The sequence below is a fragment of the Motacilla alba genome, chromosome 21 (assembly GCF_015832195.1).
Source record: "Motacilla alba alba isolate MOTALB_02 chromosome 21, Motacilla_alba_V1.0_pri, whole genome shotgun sequence".
NCBI classification, from domain to species: Eukaryota; Metazoa; Chordata; class Aves; order Passeriformes; family Motacillidae; genus Motacilla; species Motacilla alba.
In genome coordinates, this window is record NC_052036.1 from 3,843,145 (window position 1) to 3,862,810 (window position 19,666).

The 19,666-nt window shown below is 61.9% G+C and overlaps 1 protein-coding gene across 5 annotated transcripts; it reads left to right on the forward strand.

Annotated features, from left to right (window-relative positions):
• The first annotated feature begins 9 nt into the window (after positions 1–9).
• Positions 10–18,606, forward strand: KCNAB2 (potassium voltage-gated channel subfamily A regulatory beta subunit 2). Of its 5 annotated transcripts, none has more exons than XM_038159761.1 (16): positions 10–71; positions 5,463–5,581; positions 5,948–5,989; positions 13,826–13,869; positions 14,238–14,275; positions 14,465–14,544; positions 14,997–15,041; positions 15,202–15,246; positions 15,330–15,373; positions 15,497–15,583; positions 16,735–16,820; positions 17,036–17,156; positions 17,293–17,387; positions 17,576–17,696; positions 17,787–17,875; positions 18,184–18,606. In XM_038159761.1, exons 2-16 carry the CDS (start codon positions 5,505–5,507, stop codon positions 18,271–18,273), a joined length of 1,104 nt encoding a protein of 367 aa, XP_038015689.1. In that variant the 5' UTR covers positions 10–71; positions 5,463–5,504; the 3' UTR covers positions 18,274–18,606. The 5 variants fall into 5 exon arrangements, with proteins under 5 accessions (XP_038015689.1, XP_038015690.1, XP_038015688.1 ...); XM_038159760.1 differs by lacking the exon at positions 10–71 and adding an exon at positions 1,861–2,372; XM_038159762.1 differs by lacking the exons at positions 10–71; positions 5,948–5,989 and adding an exon at positions 1,847–2,372.
• The last annotated feature ends 1,060 nt before the right edge of the window (positions 18,607–19,666 follow it).

Consider the following 19,666-nt stretch of genomic DNA (forward strand, 5'->3'; position numbering starts at 1 on the left):
GGCGCGGCGGGGCGGGGCCGCCCCCCACGAGGGCGGGCGGCGGAGCGGCGGGAGCGGCGGACGCGGGGCAGGTGCGGGGGCGCGGGGGGAGCGGGGCCGGGGCTGCGGGGCTCGGCCGGGCGCTGGCGGGGGCGGTGGAACCGGGCAGAGCCGCGGGCAGGGCTCCGGGCTAGGCCACCCCGCCGCATGCCCCTCCCGACGCTCCCTGGTGCGGAGAGAGGGGCCCTCGCCCCGCCGCCTGCTCTCGGCCCTGTGGGACCCTGGGCTGTGAGGGGACGGGGGGAGGTTGGCTGTGCCTTCGTTCCCACAGCGAGGCGAGGTGAACGCTGCCGGGGATGCTCCGCTGGCCTGCGGCCTGTCACCGTGCGCCGGGAGCGCAGGGCAGGAGCCCCGGTGCCACGGTGTGAGCCGGCGGCAAAGCCCCAGCGACACGGGGGTGGGAACGTTAGATTTTCCCCCGAGCCCATTTGCGCACAGTGAGTCAAACGCCGCGGTTCCTTCAGCTTCCTTCAGTGTGCTGCCGTTTCTTAGTCCGTTCTTTGTCTCGGTGACCGGAGGGCTGCGGATGGAAGGAGCCCCGAGCCCTGTGGCGGGTCCCCGGTCCCCTCACAGCCCAAATGCCGCTGCCTCACCATTTCTTCTGCCAGGCCCGAAGCTCGTGAGCCTCTGTCTCGCCAGCCAGCATTTTTTTGGGGCTGTTTTCCTCGTGGTGGGGATGCCCATAGGCCCCGTGCCTGTTCAGCCTGTGGCCAGCACGGAACTGCTCACGCAGGCACCGCAGGCTCTCGGCCAGGTGAGACGTGGTCTGTGCTGCTGGCAGGTGTGGGCAGAGCACCCACCCCGCTTCCCAAAACCACAGGAAGGTTTCTTCCCCAAGCATTGCTGGGAGCCGCGGCGCAGCAGTGGGTGAGTGCCAGAGCAGGCTGGGCGAGACGTATCCAGTCTCTGTCACATCCCCTATACAGGCCTGTTGCATATATGCAGTGATTTTCCAGCTGGTGAGCAGAAAATGCCTCTACATGGAGCTGCCAACGGCAGATTCAAGAGAGCTGCTGGTTTTATTCATTATTACTATTATTGTTTTGATGAGGAGGGTGGCAGGGCCAGCTGTCACCTCCTGCTCGTGGCCTGCGGGTCTGTGGGTCAGATGCATCACGGAGCAGGAGCTGATCAACTTGGCACATGGCTCCCACCATCTGTGGGGATAGCAAAGCCACTGATGGGCTGGTGCTGGGAGCATCCCCAAACGGGACGGGGTTTATGACCTTCCCTGCCTGTTACTGGTTGTTCCTGGAAGTGCTTGTGGCATGGAAAGTGGGCAGGCAGCCTGCTGGGATCGCCCACCCTGGCAGTGCTGAGTGGTCCCTGTCAGTGTCAGCATCGTTTGGAGAAGGCAGTGTGCTCATTGGCCCCGTCGCTGCCAGGACCATGCTGAAATGGCAGAGGAAGTGCCAAGATGCTGCCATGGAGCCGAACAGGACTCGGCTGAGGGAGAGGAACCAGGTTTTCCTAATTTATAGCTGCCAGAGCATCACTGTGTGAGCAGCCTGTCCCAAACCCTGGCCCCTTTTTGCTGGCTTGTCCTCTGGTTTTCCTGTTAGATCCAGCTGCATTGGTGGTGTTATCACTGCGGGATCACTGAGTCGCACTGCCACAGGGACCAGCCTGCTCCAGTTACTGAGGTGGCACGCTCCGGGCTGGTTTTTTTGCCCAAGATAGCCAGAAAGCCAAAGGCACTGAGAAGGCGTGATGAGCACAAGGAGGATGAGTGGCCAGTGGCAGAACGTGGCAGCCGGGTGACCCTGGTGCTGGAGGCAACCCTGCAGCATCACTGCCGACGCTGTATTTGATTATTTTAAGAGAAACGCGCCCGGCGCGATTTGAGGCAGTGATGATGCAGCTCCTGCCCAGGCTCCCCGTGGCCCCGGACGAGTCTTCCCCCGCCTGAGCTGCGCAGGGGCGGCTGGTGGCAGCCGCTCGCTCGCCCACGCTGCCGGTGCCGGGCTGCGGCGCCGACACGGTTAAGGCACCGGCGGGATCGGGAGCCGGCTGCAGCCACCGGCGGAGCCAAACTTGCCGAGTCAGGATGTGAGAGCGGCAGGGACGGCTCTGCAGCATCCTTGGGTGCTGTCGCATCCCGGGGCGCGGAGGGCTCGGCTTCCCCCCCCCGCCAGACGCCTTTTCCCGGGGACGGAGCGGGGATGGGGTAGGAGCCGTCATCCGCTGCCTTTGCCGCCGGCTGTAGCAGCTGTTCTGCGCCGGCACCGGCGCCGCTTCCCGACACCCGCGGAGCCCGAGCCGGCGGCCGGCTTGGACTCGTTGCCTTGTGCCTCCCGACCGCGCATCGCCCTCCGTCCGAGCACCGGAGACAGGTAGGTGCGGTGCTGGGTGCCGGCGGGGCCGCGGCCGTGGCTCAGCCGTGCCCGGCCGGCAGCCCCGGCACGGCGGGGAGCCGGCAGTGTCACACAGCAGGGAACTGGCGGTGTCACACAGCAGGGACCCGCGGGCAGCCCGATGGACCCCGTTACTTTGGCTCTGGTGTACGTGACGGCAAAGCCGGAATAACCCCGGCCGACGCGTGCTTTTGGGCTGTGTCATTGACTCGGGCAGCTGAGCAGCGCCGGTGCCGGAGCTTCGGCGGTCACGGGCGACCTCACGTGTCGCAGCTGAGTCCCCAGCGCCCGCGTGCCGCGTTGTCGTGATGATGGGCCGGGGAAGGCGCGGGAGCCCACCCGGGCGGCCGGAGGCCCCTGGTGGGCTGGGAGGTGCTGCGCCGCAAAAGAGGCTCCCGGGCCAAAGGAAGGGGCAGGGCTGCTGCTCTGCGGATCCCTGCGGCGCCGGTGCAGCCGGGGGAGGGGGGGCACGGGACCAGCACGGGGCATGAGCACAGAGGTGACGGCAGGAGGTGACAGGAGGTGCCGAGGCGACGGGGCAGGGCAGCGTGAGTCATTGAGCTAAAGTCACCTTCCCCCTGGCGTGGAGGGGGGCATTTGCTGCACAGTGAAAAACGGGGAGAAATATGGGGACAGGCACCTGGCGTGGGGAGATGCGACATTACCTGCATCCCTCACCTGACTTGGGCAGGATGCTGGGGTGCCCATGGCAAGGGTCCCCCAGCTCTCCCTGCCCCAGGGCCTCACCCTTGGAGGATCGGGCTCACCAGAAGCAGCAGTTTTGTCCCTACATTCACGTTAATTCCATGTCCAGTTTCACCCTCTCCTACTCTGATGGCAGCATGTCTAGCAGGCTGCAGTATGTAGTCCCCCCCATGCTGGCCCAGCTCCCGGGGGCTTCCCAGCCATAAACCATCCATGTCACAGCACCCACACTCCTGTACCCCACTGTGCTGCCAGGGACGGGAACGGACCTTGGTGGAAGCACAAATCATGAGGGTGTCCTTCACCTGCCTCCTGGGTGCATCCTGCAGAAGAAAACACTTCTTGTCTCTCGGGCCACTGCTGAAACTCCCGCAGTTGCAGACTCACAGCTGAGTTGTGCCATGAGGAAGCTGGAGGTGCAGGAGCAGTCTCAGGGAAGCACCAAGCTGCTGACACAGAGGAGATTGGACTTTTGGTGGTGCTTTTGGCTCAAAGAGCTCAGGAGGATGAATTGGCCCCAAAGGCTGGGACACTTTGGCTCCTCAGGGTGCAGAGCCCTAACCCGTGTGCCCATGGTCCAGCTGTGCTTGCCAGCAAAGTCCCTCTAGCACCGCCAGCCACTGCACTTGGTCCCCACAGCGTTGCTGAGAGGCAGCAGGGAAGGGGCATCAGTTTTTCTGCTGAAAATTGTTCGTGGTACCACAGCCCCCTGGGATACAGAATCGGCCAGTCCTGAGCCACACAGGAGTCCGGGATTGTGGCAGTGCAAGCAAGGAGCTGCATGGCTGTGCTGGGACACGGGGGTCCAGCTGTCCCCCCTGCAGGACAGCTTCCCTCAGCTTTGTTTTGTCACCCTAACAAAGTGACGTTGAGCTGGCATGAGCGGGCAGGACAGTGCCCGGCCGGTGGCTGCTGCTGACCCCACGGTGCTGCAGGCAGGTGCCCACCTCCAGGAGAGGCCGTGGGAGATGCAGAGCCAGCACTCACAGCACCCGAGAGAAGCGGGGGGGTCACAAGGGCTTGGGAGGCTCAGCCGGGTCCTGTTTGTAGGGCTCGGCAGGGTCCTGCTCCAGGCTCAGGTCATCGCTGCGGCTTCGGGAGAGAACGGCTCCCTCCTGACTTCTCGAAAATAAACCCGGCTTTACTGAGGCTCCCTGGGCTCCGGCTCCAGCGCGGCTGTGGCCAAAGGAGACGCGCTCCTGCGGCGCTCAGGAGCAGGGCGATGGGGATCTGTGCCGGGGGCCGCAGCCCGGCCGGGAGCTGCGGTGGGCGGGTGGGCGGCTCCGCGGGGATGGGCTCGGCTGCCGCAGCTGCTGCCATTGGGCTGCGTGGGCTGCAGGGGCTGCGCCGGGATGCAGGCACGCCGGGCCGGGATGCCGGAGGGATGCAGGATGCGGGAGGGATGCGGGATGCTGGCACACTATGCTGGGATGCAGGAGGGTGCAGGATGTGGATGCAGGATGCGAGCGTGCCCTGCTGGGGTGCAGGCAGGATGCGATATGCAGGCACACCGTGGCGGGATGCAGGATGCAGGCGTGCTGTGCCAGAATGCGGGAGGGATGCAGGATGCAGGCATGCTGTGCCAGGATGCAGGCGGGATGCGTGCCAGGACATGAACACACTGTGTAAGGCCATGCTCCTGCTGAGCCCAGGGCAGCCGGGAGGGAGCCCAGAGAGCTCTCAGTCCCCATCTGGGAAACAGAGCAGCTTGTGATCTGCAGTGTAAAGATGGCATCTCACCGGCCTAAAGAAAGAAGGGATAAATTTAAATCCCAGCCCCAGTTCTGTAGGGAAGTGTCATTGTTTTCTGTGATACTGGAAACTGCTGACAGTGTTGCAGGAGCAGGAGCACAGCTCCCAGGGAGTCATGCTGGATGCCCCTGCCATGGGGACAGAGACAAGGAGAGTCAGGGGTGCCTGGGGGTGAGCCCTCCTTTCCCTTGGAGCTCCCTCACCCCTGTGCACACAGTCAGTCACATGTGGGCTGCAGGAAAAGCCAGACTGTTTTCCTCCTCTTAGCTTGTCCCTTTCAGAGGGACCCTCAGGGATAGCTTCAAGGTTTACAGAATATTTCATTTTTCAGGCCCACATTTCCTCACCATTTCTTGAGATCTTAGGACCCCCAGAAGTTTGGAGAGAGCAGCCAAGCTGGGAAGTCAGAGGAACAGGGGTTGAGCGAGATGGTTTTGGGATCAGTGGGTCAGGGTGTGAGCCCCAGGGTCTGAGGCCAGCAGAGCTGCCGTGCCCACACTGCTGCCAATGCCACGTGCCCATCTGGCTCAAGACCTCCCGCAGCAGGAAGTGTCGTCATGCGCGTGCCCCAAAAAATTCATTTCTTCCTCTTTTCCTCTTCCCCTGTGGCAGGGGTGAGGCGGCGAGTGGCTCCGGGGAGCCCAGGCTGGCTCCATGTATCCCGAATCCACCACTGACTCCCCAGCGCGACTCTCGCTGCGGCAGACGGGCTCCCCAGGGATGATTTACAGGTAAGGCTGCAGGGCAGTGCTGGGGGGACTCTGTGGGGCTTCAAACCCAAGCCTGTGGCAACCCAGAGCCACCATGCTCCCTGAAACTGCTCTGATACTCCTAAACTGCCCTGGCATGCTTCATGCAGTAGCTTCCAGCACAAAATCCCCACACTGTAACAGCAGCAGCAGCATTTTGGTGCCTGTTATAGGCATAGGGGGCACTTTCAGGGTCATGCCAGTGCCTGCTGCAATGTCCACTGCGCTGTGACATGGGTGGGTGCCGCTGGCCCTTCCCACAGCCACTGACTCTGCCACTCACTCCTGCTCCTCCTTTCTAACGGGGTTTGTGGCATCTTTCTTCTCTCTCCCCTTTGCTGTCGGAAGCGCGAGATACGGGAGCCCCAAGCGCCAGCTCCAGTTCTACAGGTAACCAGGCCCTTCCCCCTCCCCAAAATCCCCCCAGCAAGTGGCTATGGCTCCTGCCCATGCCCAGATAATGCTGGCACAGCGCTGCCCTGCCCAGTGTGCCGGGGTCCCTCTGTGTGGGATGGGCATCACATGTGTGGCATCGCCTCATCGCCTGGTCATGGGTTCAGAAGTGCAGTGTGGGGACCCTGGGGTGTGGCTGGGTGGGGGGACCATTCTCACGGGCTGTCCAAGCAGCAGAGTGTGGCCACATGGCTGTGGGGGACAGCCACTGTGGGGTGTGCGGCTCAGCTCAGCTTGAGGAGAGCGTCCCATGCCCATGCTGTGCCTGGAGAAGCCCTTAGCTTTTCCCAAGAGCAGCTCTGGGAAACCAGCCAGCTGCTCCGTGGCTCCTGCTATTAGGAGCAGTCTCATTAAGTGGTTCGGGAGGCAACATTCGCCCCCATCACCCTTTTACTGTCTGAACTGAGGGCAGCACTTCCCCACACACTGTGCCAGAAGCTGCTCCAGCGCTCCCAGGGCCACGGCAGCCCAGTGGTGTGGGACTGGGTCTGGCCTGGCTGCTGTGGGATGGGGGACTGGGGGGTGCCCCTCGACAGAACCGTGGCCTCCGTACTCCATCCCACACATGACGGGAGGAGGTGAGGCGGGCTGGCAGTGGGATGGCTCAGTGGCACTGACAGTGTCCATCCCAGTGCTGCCACCAGCACTGCCGAGCCCCAGTGACGGGCAAGTTTTGGCTGTCAGACTGGTCTGAACCACTGGACACATCTGGTGCAAAAGGCTCCCAGGGCCAGCAGGCAGGAGCTTGTCCTTAGGCTGCCTTCAGGCCCAGCCACCTGTGTTCATCACCCGGTTCCGTTTCGGGGCTCCCTCCTGGTGGAGGCTGCCTTTCAGTCCTGCCACTGCCCAGCTCTGACTCCACTGCCACGGGGACCACACGAGGGCTGTGTCAGCCTCAGGGCACCGTCTCCGCTCCCTGATGGCCCCAGTGTCCAGCTGTCCCCACCGCCCTGTGTGCTGGTGACAGGGGACCTGTCACCGCAGGGCGAGGGGCGGGCGGTGCCAGCGTTGATAAAGCAGCGGCACATCCCCGGGCTTTTAGTGAGGCGCCATGAATAATTTAACTCCCCTTCGCAAGGAAGAAAATCCCCTAATAGGGCTAATGGAGCGCGGCGAGAAGCCGGACGCTGGGGGCCCGGCGCAGCCGCCAAGTGCTTTGGACGCCAAGCTCCGACACTCCCCTAATGCAAAACAACGCGGCCACCGCGGCTCTTATATCTGCCCTGGGGCAGCCCGGCCGCGCAGAGCTGCGCTGCTGCTGAGCAGCTTCCCCGGCGCGGTGAGTCGGGGCCGGCAGCGCGGGCGGCGAGCGGGGCTGGGCATGGTGGGCGATGAGCGGGGACGGGCACTGCCACTGGGCAGCCGCTGCGGGCAGCAGGGAAGATTTTCCGTGCAGGGTGACTTGGGATTTGATGGCTTAGGGTGGTTTTCTTTTGGAGTTTGGGGTCTTCCTGGCTTTAGGCAGGCTGATGGCTGCCAGTTTCCCAGCTTGGCAAGGCAGGCTGGCCAGATATCTCTCAGGGCAGCTGCCCTGCCTGTCACCCACTTGTTGTGCCCCTGATGCTGCTGACAGTGCTGTTATCCCACAGAGCCTGCACTCTGTCCCCCATCCCTGCTCCTTCCTCGCAAAACAGCCTCTCCTGCTTGAGCACAGCTCATCCTGCAGCCCTGCTGCCACTCATCCCAGGAGCACTGGGATTTCTGCTATCAAATGGCCACCCACCACCTCCACACTCTCTTGGCTATCCACTTCTGTTCTGCCGAAAATCAGGGAAGTGTCAAGATAGGGCAGCCGGTGGATTCCCACCCCATTCCTCAGAGCAGCCCAGATCAAACCCCCAGCTCTGCTTGTTGCAGCCCTTTGGCTGCTGTAGAGCAGCGGTGCAGCCAGCTCAGGTTTCTCCTTGCTGCTCTCAGGTGAGGGGATCCTACCAGAGCAAGGAGATCCCACTGGAAACAAGGAGGTTCCACCAGGTGCCCATACCCAGCGGGAGCCACTGGCATTGCCCTCATTAAAGCTACCGGCACGGAGAAGGGCTGGTGCTGGAGGTGCTGGGTCCAGTCTCCAGGTTTGAGGTGTGGCAGGAAGAGGCTGATGACCAGGATTCAGTTTGACTTTGCCACAACAGAGGGAAAGGTTTCCTTTCCATGTCTCCTAGCTTTCCCAAGGCCTTGCTGCAGAGCAGGAGGAGCATGGAGTGGTCTCAGAAGACCCCCAGGGTTTTGGTCATGCCTGGCCAGCTGCTACTCCATATCCTCTGGGCTTCCTTCTCCTTTCCTCTGGAGGTCACACCTCAATGGCAGAGAGCCCTTCCCTTTTGGCTCCTGCAGCTGTCAATTTGAGCTTCACAGGGAAAGGAAAAACCACCAGTGGGAGCCTGGCTGGAGCCTGATGCCGGCGTCGATGTGTCACAGTGCATCCCCAGCGGCCACTCTGGCACCAGCACCACAGTTTTGGCCCCAGTCCCTGCTCCCTGCAGACACTGAAAACGAGAGAAGTTGCGGAGAGAGGCACAGAAATCGAGCGGGTGCCACCACCAGTGAGGTCCCAGCCACAGAGACAGCCAGGGCTCGGGTGTATGAGGAGCCCACCCTGCGGCAGGCTATTTTCGGCAGCCGCACCGGCTGGGAGGTCGCTGCCGCGGTGGTGGGGAAGGTGTTGGCTGGTGGCGCACATTGCGGCAGCATGACGCAGGCACAGTGAGCACCCAGTGCCCACAGACCCTCTGCCCGTGTCCACCCTTTCCAGGGAGCCCCACGGGGACCCTTTCCCATCCCGATTTTCTTTGCCCACTGGCACACAGTGCCAGATTCTCACCAGCGGTGCTCGTGCCATCGCTCACCATGCCTGGGCCAGCTCCTGGGACACGCTGTGTCCCTCACAGGGACGCAAAACAGTGCAGCCCAGCACGAGCTGGGAGCCAGCACAGCTGGGCACAGGCCACACTGCTGCATTGTGGCGTGGGGCAGCTGTGGCAGGCACCACTGCAGCCTCAGACATGGACTGTGCCGCATCCCTGTCCTGCTGCTTCTCCTGTTGTGCTTCAGCTCCCACGCCAAGGCTTTGCTCCGCTGAAGAGACTGGCTTTGCTAGGGTCCCACATGTCCTGGCAAGGGTGGGTGCCACCACTCCGGCATGGCAGTGCGGGCAGGGCTGTGCCCTGAGTGGCGAGGGAGCCCATGTTGTGCTTTCCTAGCTCTCTCCGTAGCACCACAGAGTGTTTGGCGGCGTGGCTGGCCGGCAGAGCCCACGCTCGGGTGGCAGGATGCTCTCCATGACCTACAGTGAGAGCCTGCGCAGCGTGGCCAGCCGGCCCAGCCCCGAGTGGGGGCTGCCCCCAGCCCCCCGGGCGGCCGACGGGCTGGAGCTGCGGCGGCTGCGGGATGTGCGGGCGGCGGCGCGGGCGAAGACTCTGGAGGAGTTCCTGCGGATGCACGGGCTCTCCCTGGCCGACAGTACCGCCCGCGCCACTGGCATGAAGTACAGGTAAGGCAGCGCCGCGAGGGCGGCGAGGGCCGAGGTGAGGGGATGACACGGGACGCTGCTTGGTGCTGGTTTGACACCTCGTCAGGAGAACGGCTCTCACCTAAGCTCACCTCGGCTCTCCTGTGCCGCGCCGAGGCGGGGCGGAGCCGATGCCCTTGGCACGGCAAGCGCCAGAGAGGCGGCAGCCGATCAGCGCCGTTAGCACTTTTCTGCTTGGTGATCTTGGAGCTTCTCACTTGACATTCCTGTTTGCTGTTTGGGCATTTGCAGATGCAAATACCCTCTGAGATTTAAAGATTAGGCACCTGGAGCAAACAGCCGCCGAAGAGCTGTTTCTGCCTTAGAGGTGTAAATCTCCATCTGATGCAGGTACACCTCTGCCTGACTGGAGGGGTACATCTTCACCTGACAGGGGTTCTTCTCCACCTGAGGGGTGTAAATCTCCATCTGATGGGTGTGCATCTCTGCCTGATGGGTTTGCATCTCTGCCTGACTGATGGGTGTGCATCACAGAGCGGGTGCATCATTAATTTTGCATGGGGGTCCTGGTGCAAGGTGTATCAGGATTTCAGCCAATGTCCTTGTCAGGAGGACACTCCAGGCAGCTGGAGAGGTGGTCAGAGCCCCTGAGAATGATGGGGCTGCCCTGCCCAGTGCACCTCTCCCCTTACCTTGCGAGTGGGGCAATGGGGTGCACGGCCAGGCAAACCCAGTAATGCAGGTCAGGCTTTGGGGGGCACCAGGGCTGAGGACAGTGGCTGTTCTCCAGTGACAGTACTGGGGTGTCCCTTGTCCCCCGCTGCAGCGAAGCCCCCGGGAGCTGGCAGCTCTGCCGGCTCCTGCCGTGCTGCACTGTGCCGTGCCGCGCCGCGGGTCAGGTTCCCCTCTGCTCACAATGACCGCGGTAACATTTACACAGTGGCAAGAGCCCATCTAATATTCATGGGGGACATTATTTATTGATGGGAGCAGCTGGCACAGACACCCCAAAGGTGCTCCTTCTTTGGGCATGTCCCTGCTGCCACCAAAATTTGTGGGGTTTCTCATCCTCTGGGGGCTGGCAACTGCTGCCAGGTCCCCCCCGCACTGTAGCCGGCGCTGGCGCTGGTGCCGGCAGGATTACCGGCTAAGGAGCTTTGTGAGAGAGGGAAGCGGAGGAGATTACAAGATTTTTCATTAGGTTTGGGGCAAATGTGCATAATTTCCTGCAAGCCCCGTCGCTGCATTTTGCTCCATCCTGAGGGGCACGGCAGGTGCTGGCAGCCGGCACGTGGCCCCGGCTCAGGACGGTGCTGCGGTGGGCTGACTTGTGTCCTTGCTTCGCCAGGAGGTGCTAGGCTGGAATTCGTCTCGCTCGACTTCGCTTGCACTGGGAAAAATAGGGGGAATGCGCTGCTGAGGCTGTGGCCCCGAGGGCGACAACTTCGGCAAGCAGGTGGGCTCTGCCGCGGGGGAGCCGCCAGCATCGTCGCCACCTGCGCTGCCGCCCAGCCGCGGGGTTGGCGATGCAGGCTTTAGTTTCGGACCCGCGCAGGGGAATCTGCCCTCGCGGTTCCCCAGGGCGGAGCTGGCCAGGCAGCCGTACCCGCGGGGGGATGCCCAGCGGGGCTCAGGGGAGTCCCGCCCCGCCACGGCCACTCCGGAGGGCACCGGCAGCCGCTCTGCCTCTCCTGCCCCCACCTGCCCGAGCGTGCCGCTCGCTCGCTTCCTGAGCTCATCAAATATTGAGGGCAGGAGGGCTGACGGGAGCGCTCCTCTCCCGCCGCCTCGCAGCCCCCCGCCGTCACGTTGGCGGCGCGCGGGAGGAGCTCCCCGCCTCGCCCGGGGCGCCGGCTAAATTTAGGCAGCTGGCGCTGCTGCCCGCCGGAGCAGCATGCAGGTCTCCTTTGTGTGCTCCGAGCACAGCATCAAGAGCCGGAGCGCGGAGGACCGGCTGAACCGACAGAATGCCGGCAGCCCCAGCCTCGGCACCCGCGGCAAGTTCCGCGCCGTGGCCATGGTGGCCCGCAGCCTGGGGCAGCTCTCGGTGCAGAACGCCCCTTCCTCCAGCGACTCCAGCGTCAAGCAGCCGGGGATGAAATACCGGTAGGAAACGGGCGCTCCCGGGGCTTTCCCTGTTCCTCATTGCGATCGGGCTGGCGAGGGGGGAATGGGGGCCAGGGGCGCCGCACTCCTCTTATCTCCGGGTCGCGTCCGGCTCTGTCGGTTTCTCGTCGCTAAAAGTGCTGACCGTGCGCCTCTGTGCGCTTCCTCGCTGTTTGCTCCTGTCCCTTCAGGGCAGCTTTGATCCAGCCGCGCGTAAAATCTTCAGGATGGGGGAGAGAAGGGACCCTAAAATTCAGAGTAGGATTAGTAGCATCCTCAGTGTCTGCCAAGCCGGGCTGGCTGCCGAGCCGGGGGGATCTGGGAGTCACGGTAGCGTTAATCCGGGCTGCCATGGCATCCTTTCGGTGCTGCTGGAGATTCAGTGCCCTGCAAAGTGAGTGCAGAGCCATAAGTGGCTCTGGCTGCCCATGGTGGTTCTGGAAATGGGGTGGTGTGTGCATGTGGGGCCCCCCCAGCCAGCACCCACAGGGCTCACACACCCCATGTCCTGGCTCTGGGGCAGAGCACTGAGGGCTTCTCCCATTGAGGCTGAGTGTGCACCTGGGCGTGAGGCTTGGGCTCTCCCCAGATGAGCATGGACCCCAGGACAGGGTAGGGCCCCCCCCCCCAGATAAGCCTGCACGCCATGGTCCAGCTGCCAGCAGCTGCGTGCCTCCGCTGCAGCCCAGATGTGCCAGCATTAGGCAACAAAGTGTGTAAGGCCAGCAGAGCGCTGGGGTGAGCCTGTCTGTCACCCACCAGTGTCGTCTAAATCGGCCGAGTCCCCTTACCTGGGCACTGGGGAGGGGGCTGGTCCAGTTCTGTCCAGCTCTCCAACACCAAACCCTTGCGGTGCTAACAGCAGTATGGGGGCGATGCACGGTGGCATCCTCAGGGCTCAGTGCTCCTGCCCCACAGTCATGTCCTCATCCGGAGGAGGAGTATATCAACATCCTCTCCCAGGCAATGGGTGATCAGCTCGGGAGTCCCCACTGGTGGCTGCTGGAGGGACAGTGGCGCAGAGGGGGATGCTCCAAGGAAGAGGATGGGATAAGAAGGCCATAGGGATGGGATAAGAAGTGTAGAGGAATGCTTGGCCTTCCCAAGGTCTGCCAATATCTCTATTGCGCAGCCTGTCAACACACTTTTGGGTTGGGAAGCCAAGAGCAGCAATGGTCACCTGCCCAGGGGAACCCCAGCAATGCTCCTGGAATGTCCAGGATGAGGCAGGTGCTCTCCTCCCTGAATGGCAACCCTGATCATGGGGGCTTGAGCCACCGCTGGCCCACAGCCATGACCTCTCCCCACCACAAAATGCTCTAAAAACACCACGGGACAGGGGGAGCGCCGGTGCCTCCAGCTGCTGGGCAATGGCATGGCAGTGCAGAGGGATGCTGCCCTGACTCAGTGCAACCCACGGTTGCCCGTGGCTGGGCCACAGCCACTCCCTGCCCGGCTGCCGGTGCCCGTGTCGGCGGTGCCGGCGGTGGCGGTGCCTCCGGTTGCTATGCGACACCCGCGCGGGCGAGCTGCCGCGGCTCACCTACACTTTATTTATTTTAACGCTCATTTCTTGAGCCTTTGTCATTTTTAACAAGTAACTGGCTCTCCATCACCACAGCGAAGGCGTCTGCCAGCCTGGCCCCCTTCCCGAAAGCTGTTCTCCAGTTCCTTGTGCCGGTCAAATTTTCTGGGGTGCTCCATTTCTCCAGGATGTTGCTCCACTCCCGAGTACCCTCGCCTGGTGCAAGCCCTGTGCTTCCCTGTGCGATGCAGAGAACAGGCACAACTCTTGCCATGTATGGGATGCTTCAGTCCTGACCACCAGCGTGCTGGCTCCTCTTTCTCCACTCTCATTCCCCAGTGCCAGCGGCACTCTCAGGGTAGCTGGACACCCCAGCCTCATCAGGGGGAGCTGCTTTAACGAGGTCACTGCTCTCCCAATAGCCCTGCCGGGCACAGAATCACTGCGCAGGTGCAGGCAGTGCCACTACCGAGCTGCAGGATGCCCAGCCTGGGATGGCTCATTAATCAGCTGAGAAGGGACTCTCATTGTGGAACCATCCCAGCTGGTGATGGGGACCAGGGGACACCACCACACCTCCCAGTCCTCGCGCCCGGTGTGTTTGGTGGCATGCAGGATGCATGAGACAGCGTTTTGGGGCTTTCTGGCACCTTTCCTAATGGTCTCTGTCTTCCAGGAACCTCGGGAAGTCTGGGCTTCGTGTGTCCTGCCTGGGTCTGGGTAAGTGCCAGGGTTTGCCACAGCCCCTCGGCATCCCCTCGGTTCCGCAGCAGCTGCCGGCGCTCCCCGGCCAGGGCAGCGCTCGCTTGCCCCGGTGATGTTTGCAAAGGGAAGGAAAGGGTTTTCCTCAGCCCCGCGGCTGTTTTGAGTCACAGCCCAGAAATTGTCAAATTATTTTCTCTTTTTCTGACACGATAGGAAGCGATTGGGCCGTGCTGGGAGCACCACAGTGCACGCGGCAGGGCCAGCTGTGGCCACCACGTGCCAGGGCTGTGCTGAGGGAGCCAGGGTGGGTGGCCGGGGGCTTGACGTGGCGGCGCTCGTTGCTCACCGCATTCACCATGCACACACCTCTCTCTCCCCTGCAGGAACATGGGTGACTTTCGGAGGGCAGATCACAGATGAGGTAAGGCTACACCCCTTCACCCCGCCTCTCCCCAGCCTTTCCCTGGTGAGTGGGGAGGGGAAGGGGCCAGCACAGCCGTGGCTGTGGCCTGGGTGCATGCAGCATGCCAGAGCTCACCAGCGCTGTGCGCACGCGCCCGTGCGCCGGCTCTCGGCCACCCCCTTCACCGACCCCGCTCTCTCCTCGCAGATGGCAGAGCAGCTGATGACTTTAGCTTATGACAACGGCATTAATCTCTTCGACACGGCAGAAGTCTACGCTGCTGGCAAGTAGGTACCCTGCTTTGGCAGTGCCACAGGGGTCTCACCCTACATCCCGACTCCCACCAAATCACCGTGGCAATGGGAATATCCCAGGTTTGCCAGCTGCAAAGCAGCTTCCAGGACGGGGCTCTGAGTGCTTGCTGACGGGGGGAGTCATGGTTCTGGCAGTCCCATGCTTCCCGTGGTGGCCTCTATCATGCAGGTGCAGCTATGCACCCTCCCAGCACAGCTGTATCCAGGGCATTGGCATGTGCCCATGCTTTCACTTAAAATTAATAAGCTCATGTGCTAGGGGCAGCTTGGCTCTGGGTGCTGCAGCCAAGGGGCAAACAGTGTTCCCACAGCCACTGCATTTGCCTCTTATTCTCCCGGGGTCTGGGGCCGTCCCTGCTGGCTGTCATCACGCCCCATGGCTGCAGCTGCCAGGTGCCAATGGCTGATGTCCCCTTCCCTTGCAGGGCTGAGGTGGTGCTGGGAAATATCATCAAGAAGAAAGGCTGGAGGTAAGCTAGATGCCATCCCTGTTTGGCAAAACCATTGCCATAGTCCCAGTGGGCTGGGGAAGGCTGGTAGGGCAGCCTTGGGCAGGAGTGTGCCATCCAATGCAGGGTGCACGGGGCTTTGTGGGTGCCGCCACCAGTGATTCTCTTTTTCTCCCTGCAGACGGTCCAGCCTGGTCATCACCACCAAAATCTTCTGGGGAGGAAAGTAGGTAACAACTCCCCTCCAGCAGAGCAGCTGGCACGGGTCAGGCTCTCACCCCAGGCTCTCACCCATCTTTCCTTTTGCAGGGCTGAGACAGAGAGGGGCTTGTCCCGAAAACACATCATAGAAGGTAGGGATAGGGGTGAGGGCACTCACCGGCGCTGCTGGCCCCGGTGCCAGGCTGTGCCTCACCATCTGCCTCAGTGCTGGCAGCACGGGGCTCAGCACGCCTGACAGCCCATCCCTGCTGCAGGTCTGAAGGCATCTCTGGAGCGGCTGCAGCTGGAGTACGTGGACGTGGTGTTCGCCAACCGGCCCGACCCCAACACGCCGATGGAAGGTGGGTGTGCGCCATGGTGCCACGCTCCTCCCCGCTGCCTTTCATCGCCGTCGCGGTTGGTTTGCGCCAGGCTTGTGTTTCAAGGGCATTTTCCCTCCCGAGCAGAATCCGCTCCTCTGCCACCACGGTTGGCCCGTGCCACAGTCACACTTCTGCCACCTCCTGCCTGGCGCCTGGACCCTCTCGGATCGCGGCGGGGCGGGTTGGCAGTGTGGTGGCAGGTCACTGCCCCCGTCCCAGCAGCAGTGACTCCACTTTCTCTAAATCTCTCTTTTATCACCAGGGGACCCATTTAGTTCCTCCAAGTCCAGGACTTTCATCGTAGAAGGTACTCCCTGCCCGCACTCTGCCCGCCAGCCGCTGCCTGTCCCAGCGGTGTCTCCCGGGGCAGAGCCCCCACTCCTCTGTGATCCCCCATCCTTGTTCCCCCTCTCAAGCAAACCCTGCCATGAGATGCAGAGGCAGCAGCAGCACAACACAGACACCCCCCCCGGCCCTTCAGACTGTACTGCAGTTTAAAGGACAAAAAGCAGAGAGGCTTCCACCCCCCAGGGTCCTGCCATGGGGTGCCCTTGGCACATGCCAGGGTCTGCAGCAGGGTCCCTCCCCACCGGGGCAGCTATGAGCATGCTGGGGTGTGTGCCCGGGTGCCGGCCGGGCGAGCCTCGTGCCCCTTGCCCTCCCCGCTGCTCGCCTTTGGCTGCAGGAGCACGCCTTGGCTTGGCCCCAGCCCGCATGGCTCAGGGCTGGCTCCCCCCAAGATGCCTGAGTGGCTCACACAGGGTTCAGGCTTCCCTCTGTGGGTCTCTGCGTGTGGGCAATGCATCAGTCCCTCCCCCTGCAGCAGTGCCCGTGCTGGGAACCCCACAGGGCATGCGGGCACTGGCAGAAGCCTCAGGCTGCCATCCATGCAGGGAGAGCCTGGCGCTGTGTGAGCATGTCAGATCAGCTGCGGTCCCTGGCACATCCCGAGTGGCTGCTCCCTCTCTCCCCATCCTGCTCTTCTGAAAGCATTCCCTGGACAGCACCCAGCTCCCACCGCAGCATTGGGCAGTGGGATGCTCGCCAGCCATCAGCACCGTGCGAGCCCCCTTCTGCCAGTGCAGCCCCTGCTAAACCCCTCCTGCCACTCTCTCCTTCCCTCCCGGCAGAGACGGTGCGAGCCATGACCCATGTCATCAACCAGGGGATGGCCATGTACTGGGGGACCTCGCGCTGGAGCTCCATGGAGATCATGGTAGGGGCCCAGGGGACGGGGCGGCCACAGCGGAGCAGCCCCAGCGATGCTGCTGACGTTGATTTAATTAGACAGCAGCTGTTGGGAGCCAAGCGTGTGCAGATGCACTTAAGCCTTAATTATTTTTCGGGGTGGCCGCTCAGGACGTGGCTGGGGGGTTCGGCGGGGGGCTCGGGGGGAGCGGCAGGGCGCTGAGGGTCCTGGCTCTTCTGCAGGAGGCATACTCAGTGGCCCGGCAGTTCAACCTGATTCCGCCGATCTGCGAGCAGGCCGAGTACCACATGTTCCAGCGGGAAAAGGTGGAGGTGCAGCTCCCTGAGCTCTTCCACAAGATAGGTATGACAGTGAGGATTCCTCCCCAGCCCCCCAAACCACAGTGCTCCCCAAGTCCAGTGCTGCTGAGGCCAGGTGCCATGGCCCCTGGGGGAGATGGGAGCAGTAGTGTCATCCCCCTGTTCTGCTCTGTCCCCAGGCGTTGGAGCCATGACCTGGTCCCCACTGGCCTGCGGTATTGTCTCGGGGAAGTACGATGGGGGCATCCCCCCCTACTCCCGTGCCTCGCTGAAGGTGAGCTGCACTAGGGCTAGGAGGGCACACAGGGATGGAGAGAGATGGGGAGCAGGGCCAGGGCCTTGCAAAGTCCCTACGGAGACAGGAACTCTAGGAGCCACAACCCAGAGAGTTTGGGGATGCTCTGCCTGTGCAAGGTCCTTGTACACCCTGATCCCACCACAACGCCCCTTCCCACTGCCCAGGGATACCAGTGGCTGAAGGACAAGATCCTGAGTGAAGAGGGTCGGCGGCAGCAGGCAAAGCTGAAGGAGCTGCAGGCCATCGCTGAGCGCCTGGGCTGCACCCTGCCCCAGCTGGCCATCGGTAAGAGGATGGGGGACAGTGGGGGACAGCTGGGGGTGACACTAGGGGTATAGGGCCCATGCTCAAGCTCTGCTCTCCTTCCTATCCCAGCCTGGTGCCTGCGCAACGAGGGTGTCAGCTCCGTCTTACTGGGGGCCTCCAATGCCGACCAGCTGATGGAGAATATTGGAGCAATACAGGTCAGTGCTCCCAGCAGGAGCAACATTTGCCCACAGCACTCATTGCAGTGCTGCACTGTGCAGGAAAAGAGGGTTACAAACCCGGCTCCATGACAGGTTGTGCTTGTCATGAAGGCGAGAAGCAAAGACGAGGCTTTGCTGGGCTGAGGGGGCAGGGTTGGGCCTGACTCAGGCTCTCCCTAACTGGGTCACCCTGCCAGCAAGCTGGGGCTTGTGGCACGAACGTGGTGGGGTGGAGGCGGTGAGCATCCTCCCGCGCAGACCAGGGTCACAATCCCAACTCCCGGCATTGTCCCCATCCCCCGCAGGTCCTTCCAAAGCTGTCGTCTTCCATCGTCCACGAGATCGATAGCATCCTGGGCAACAAACCATACAGCAAGAAGGACTACAGATCCTAAGCGCGCCCGAGCACGCCGCGCAGCCCTCGCCGCCCGTTCGCTTGCTTACGCTTTGTTGGAGCAAAGTGGAGAGTGTGGTTTGCACCGCGAGCGCCGAGAGCCAGCGCTCCACCCGCGCTGCCCCGGACGTGGCGCCGCGGCCGCCCAGCCTGGCTCTGCGGCGCAGGGACAGCCGGCAGGAGGCGAGCCCCGAGCTGCCCCGCCGCCCTGCCCGCAGCCGGACCCGTTGCATGCGTGGCTCCTGCCCCCACGGTGGCGGAGGCGGTGGGCGCGGGGTGCACGCGGGTGCTGTACGCCCACGAGGCCAACAACACGAAGCTGTTGCCCAGCCTGCGCCCGGCCCTCGCCTCTGCCCTCGCCCACGGCACCGGCGCCGCAGAGCTGCGGCTCCCGGAGAGCACCTGCTCCCTGGGAAGGGGTGGGTGGGATGGTGACGGGGAGGGAGTTCGCTGCGGGGAGAGCCTGGGGTGCTCCGGTGAACAAGGGACAGGGCTCTGCTGTGGGAAGGGGCCAGGCTGGGGGAGTGTGTGTGGGCAAGTGTGTGTCTTTGAGCGTGGACACACACGGAGACGCAGGGACATCCATGCAGGGACATCCAGACGCGTGGATTTGCAGACAGCAGCTGTGGAGGTGCACACAGCCCACAGGCACCTTCAGTTGTATCTGCACAAAGCTACTGAAAGCCTCTACACATGCACCCACGTACACCTGTTAGAGGGTGTCTACAGACACACACACACACAGTCACACACAGACAGATGTAGATACAGGTGTAGCTCTACCTCCACCTCTATCCCCGACATCAGTCTCTGAGAGATCAATATCTATTTACATATATAGATACCTGTATGTAGATGTGTTCACACACCTCTGAAAAATACATGTATAATGTATATACACACACGTAGACACGTGTGTGCTTGTGTATATACAGACATACATGGTTCTGTGTATTGATCCATATATGTAATATATAGATGTGTACATATCCATGTAAATATGTTGCTACAGCAGCATCCATGTTTGTATGGATACATGCACACATGAAAATTACTGCTATGTACTCAAATGTGTGTATATGCAGATAGATGTGTATATACAGATATATGTGTAGATGTCTCTATATCCATACCCAGCTTTTTAACTATGTACTCATGTCTATACATCTATAAACATATGCCATATATACACATGGACACAGATATTTGTAATTTAGATACAGCTATAGCTCCATATATACAGCTGCATGTCTATCTATAACTATAGATATGGATACATGTATGATAGATACAGGGAGACACATGATACATAAAGCTATAAGGAGAACAGTATAGCTACATGCATCTATCTCTTTTTAGCGCTCTGTGTACTCTGTGCAGAACAAACATTTTGC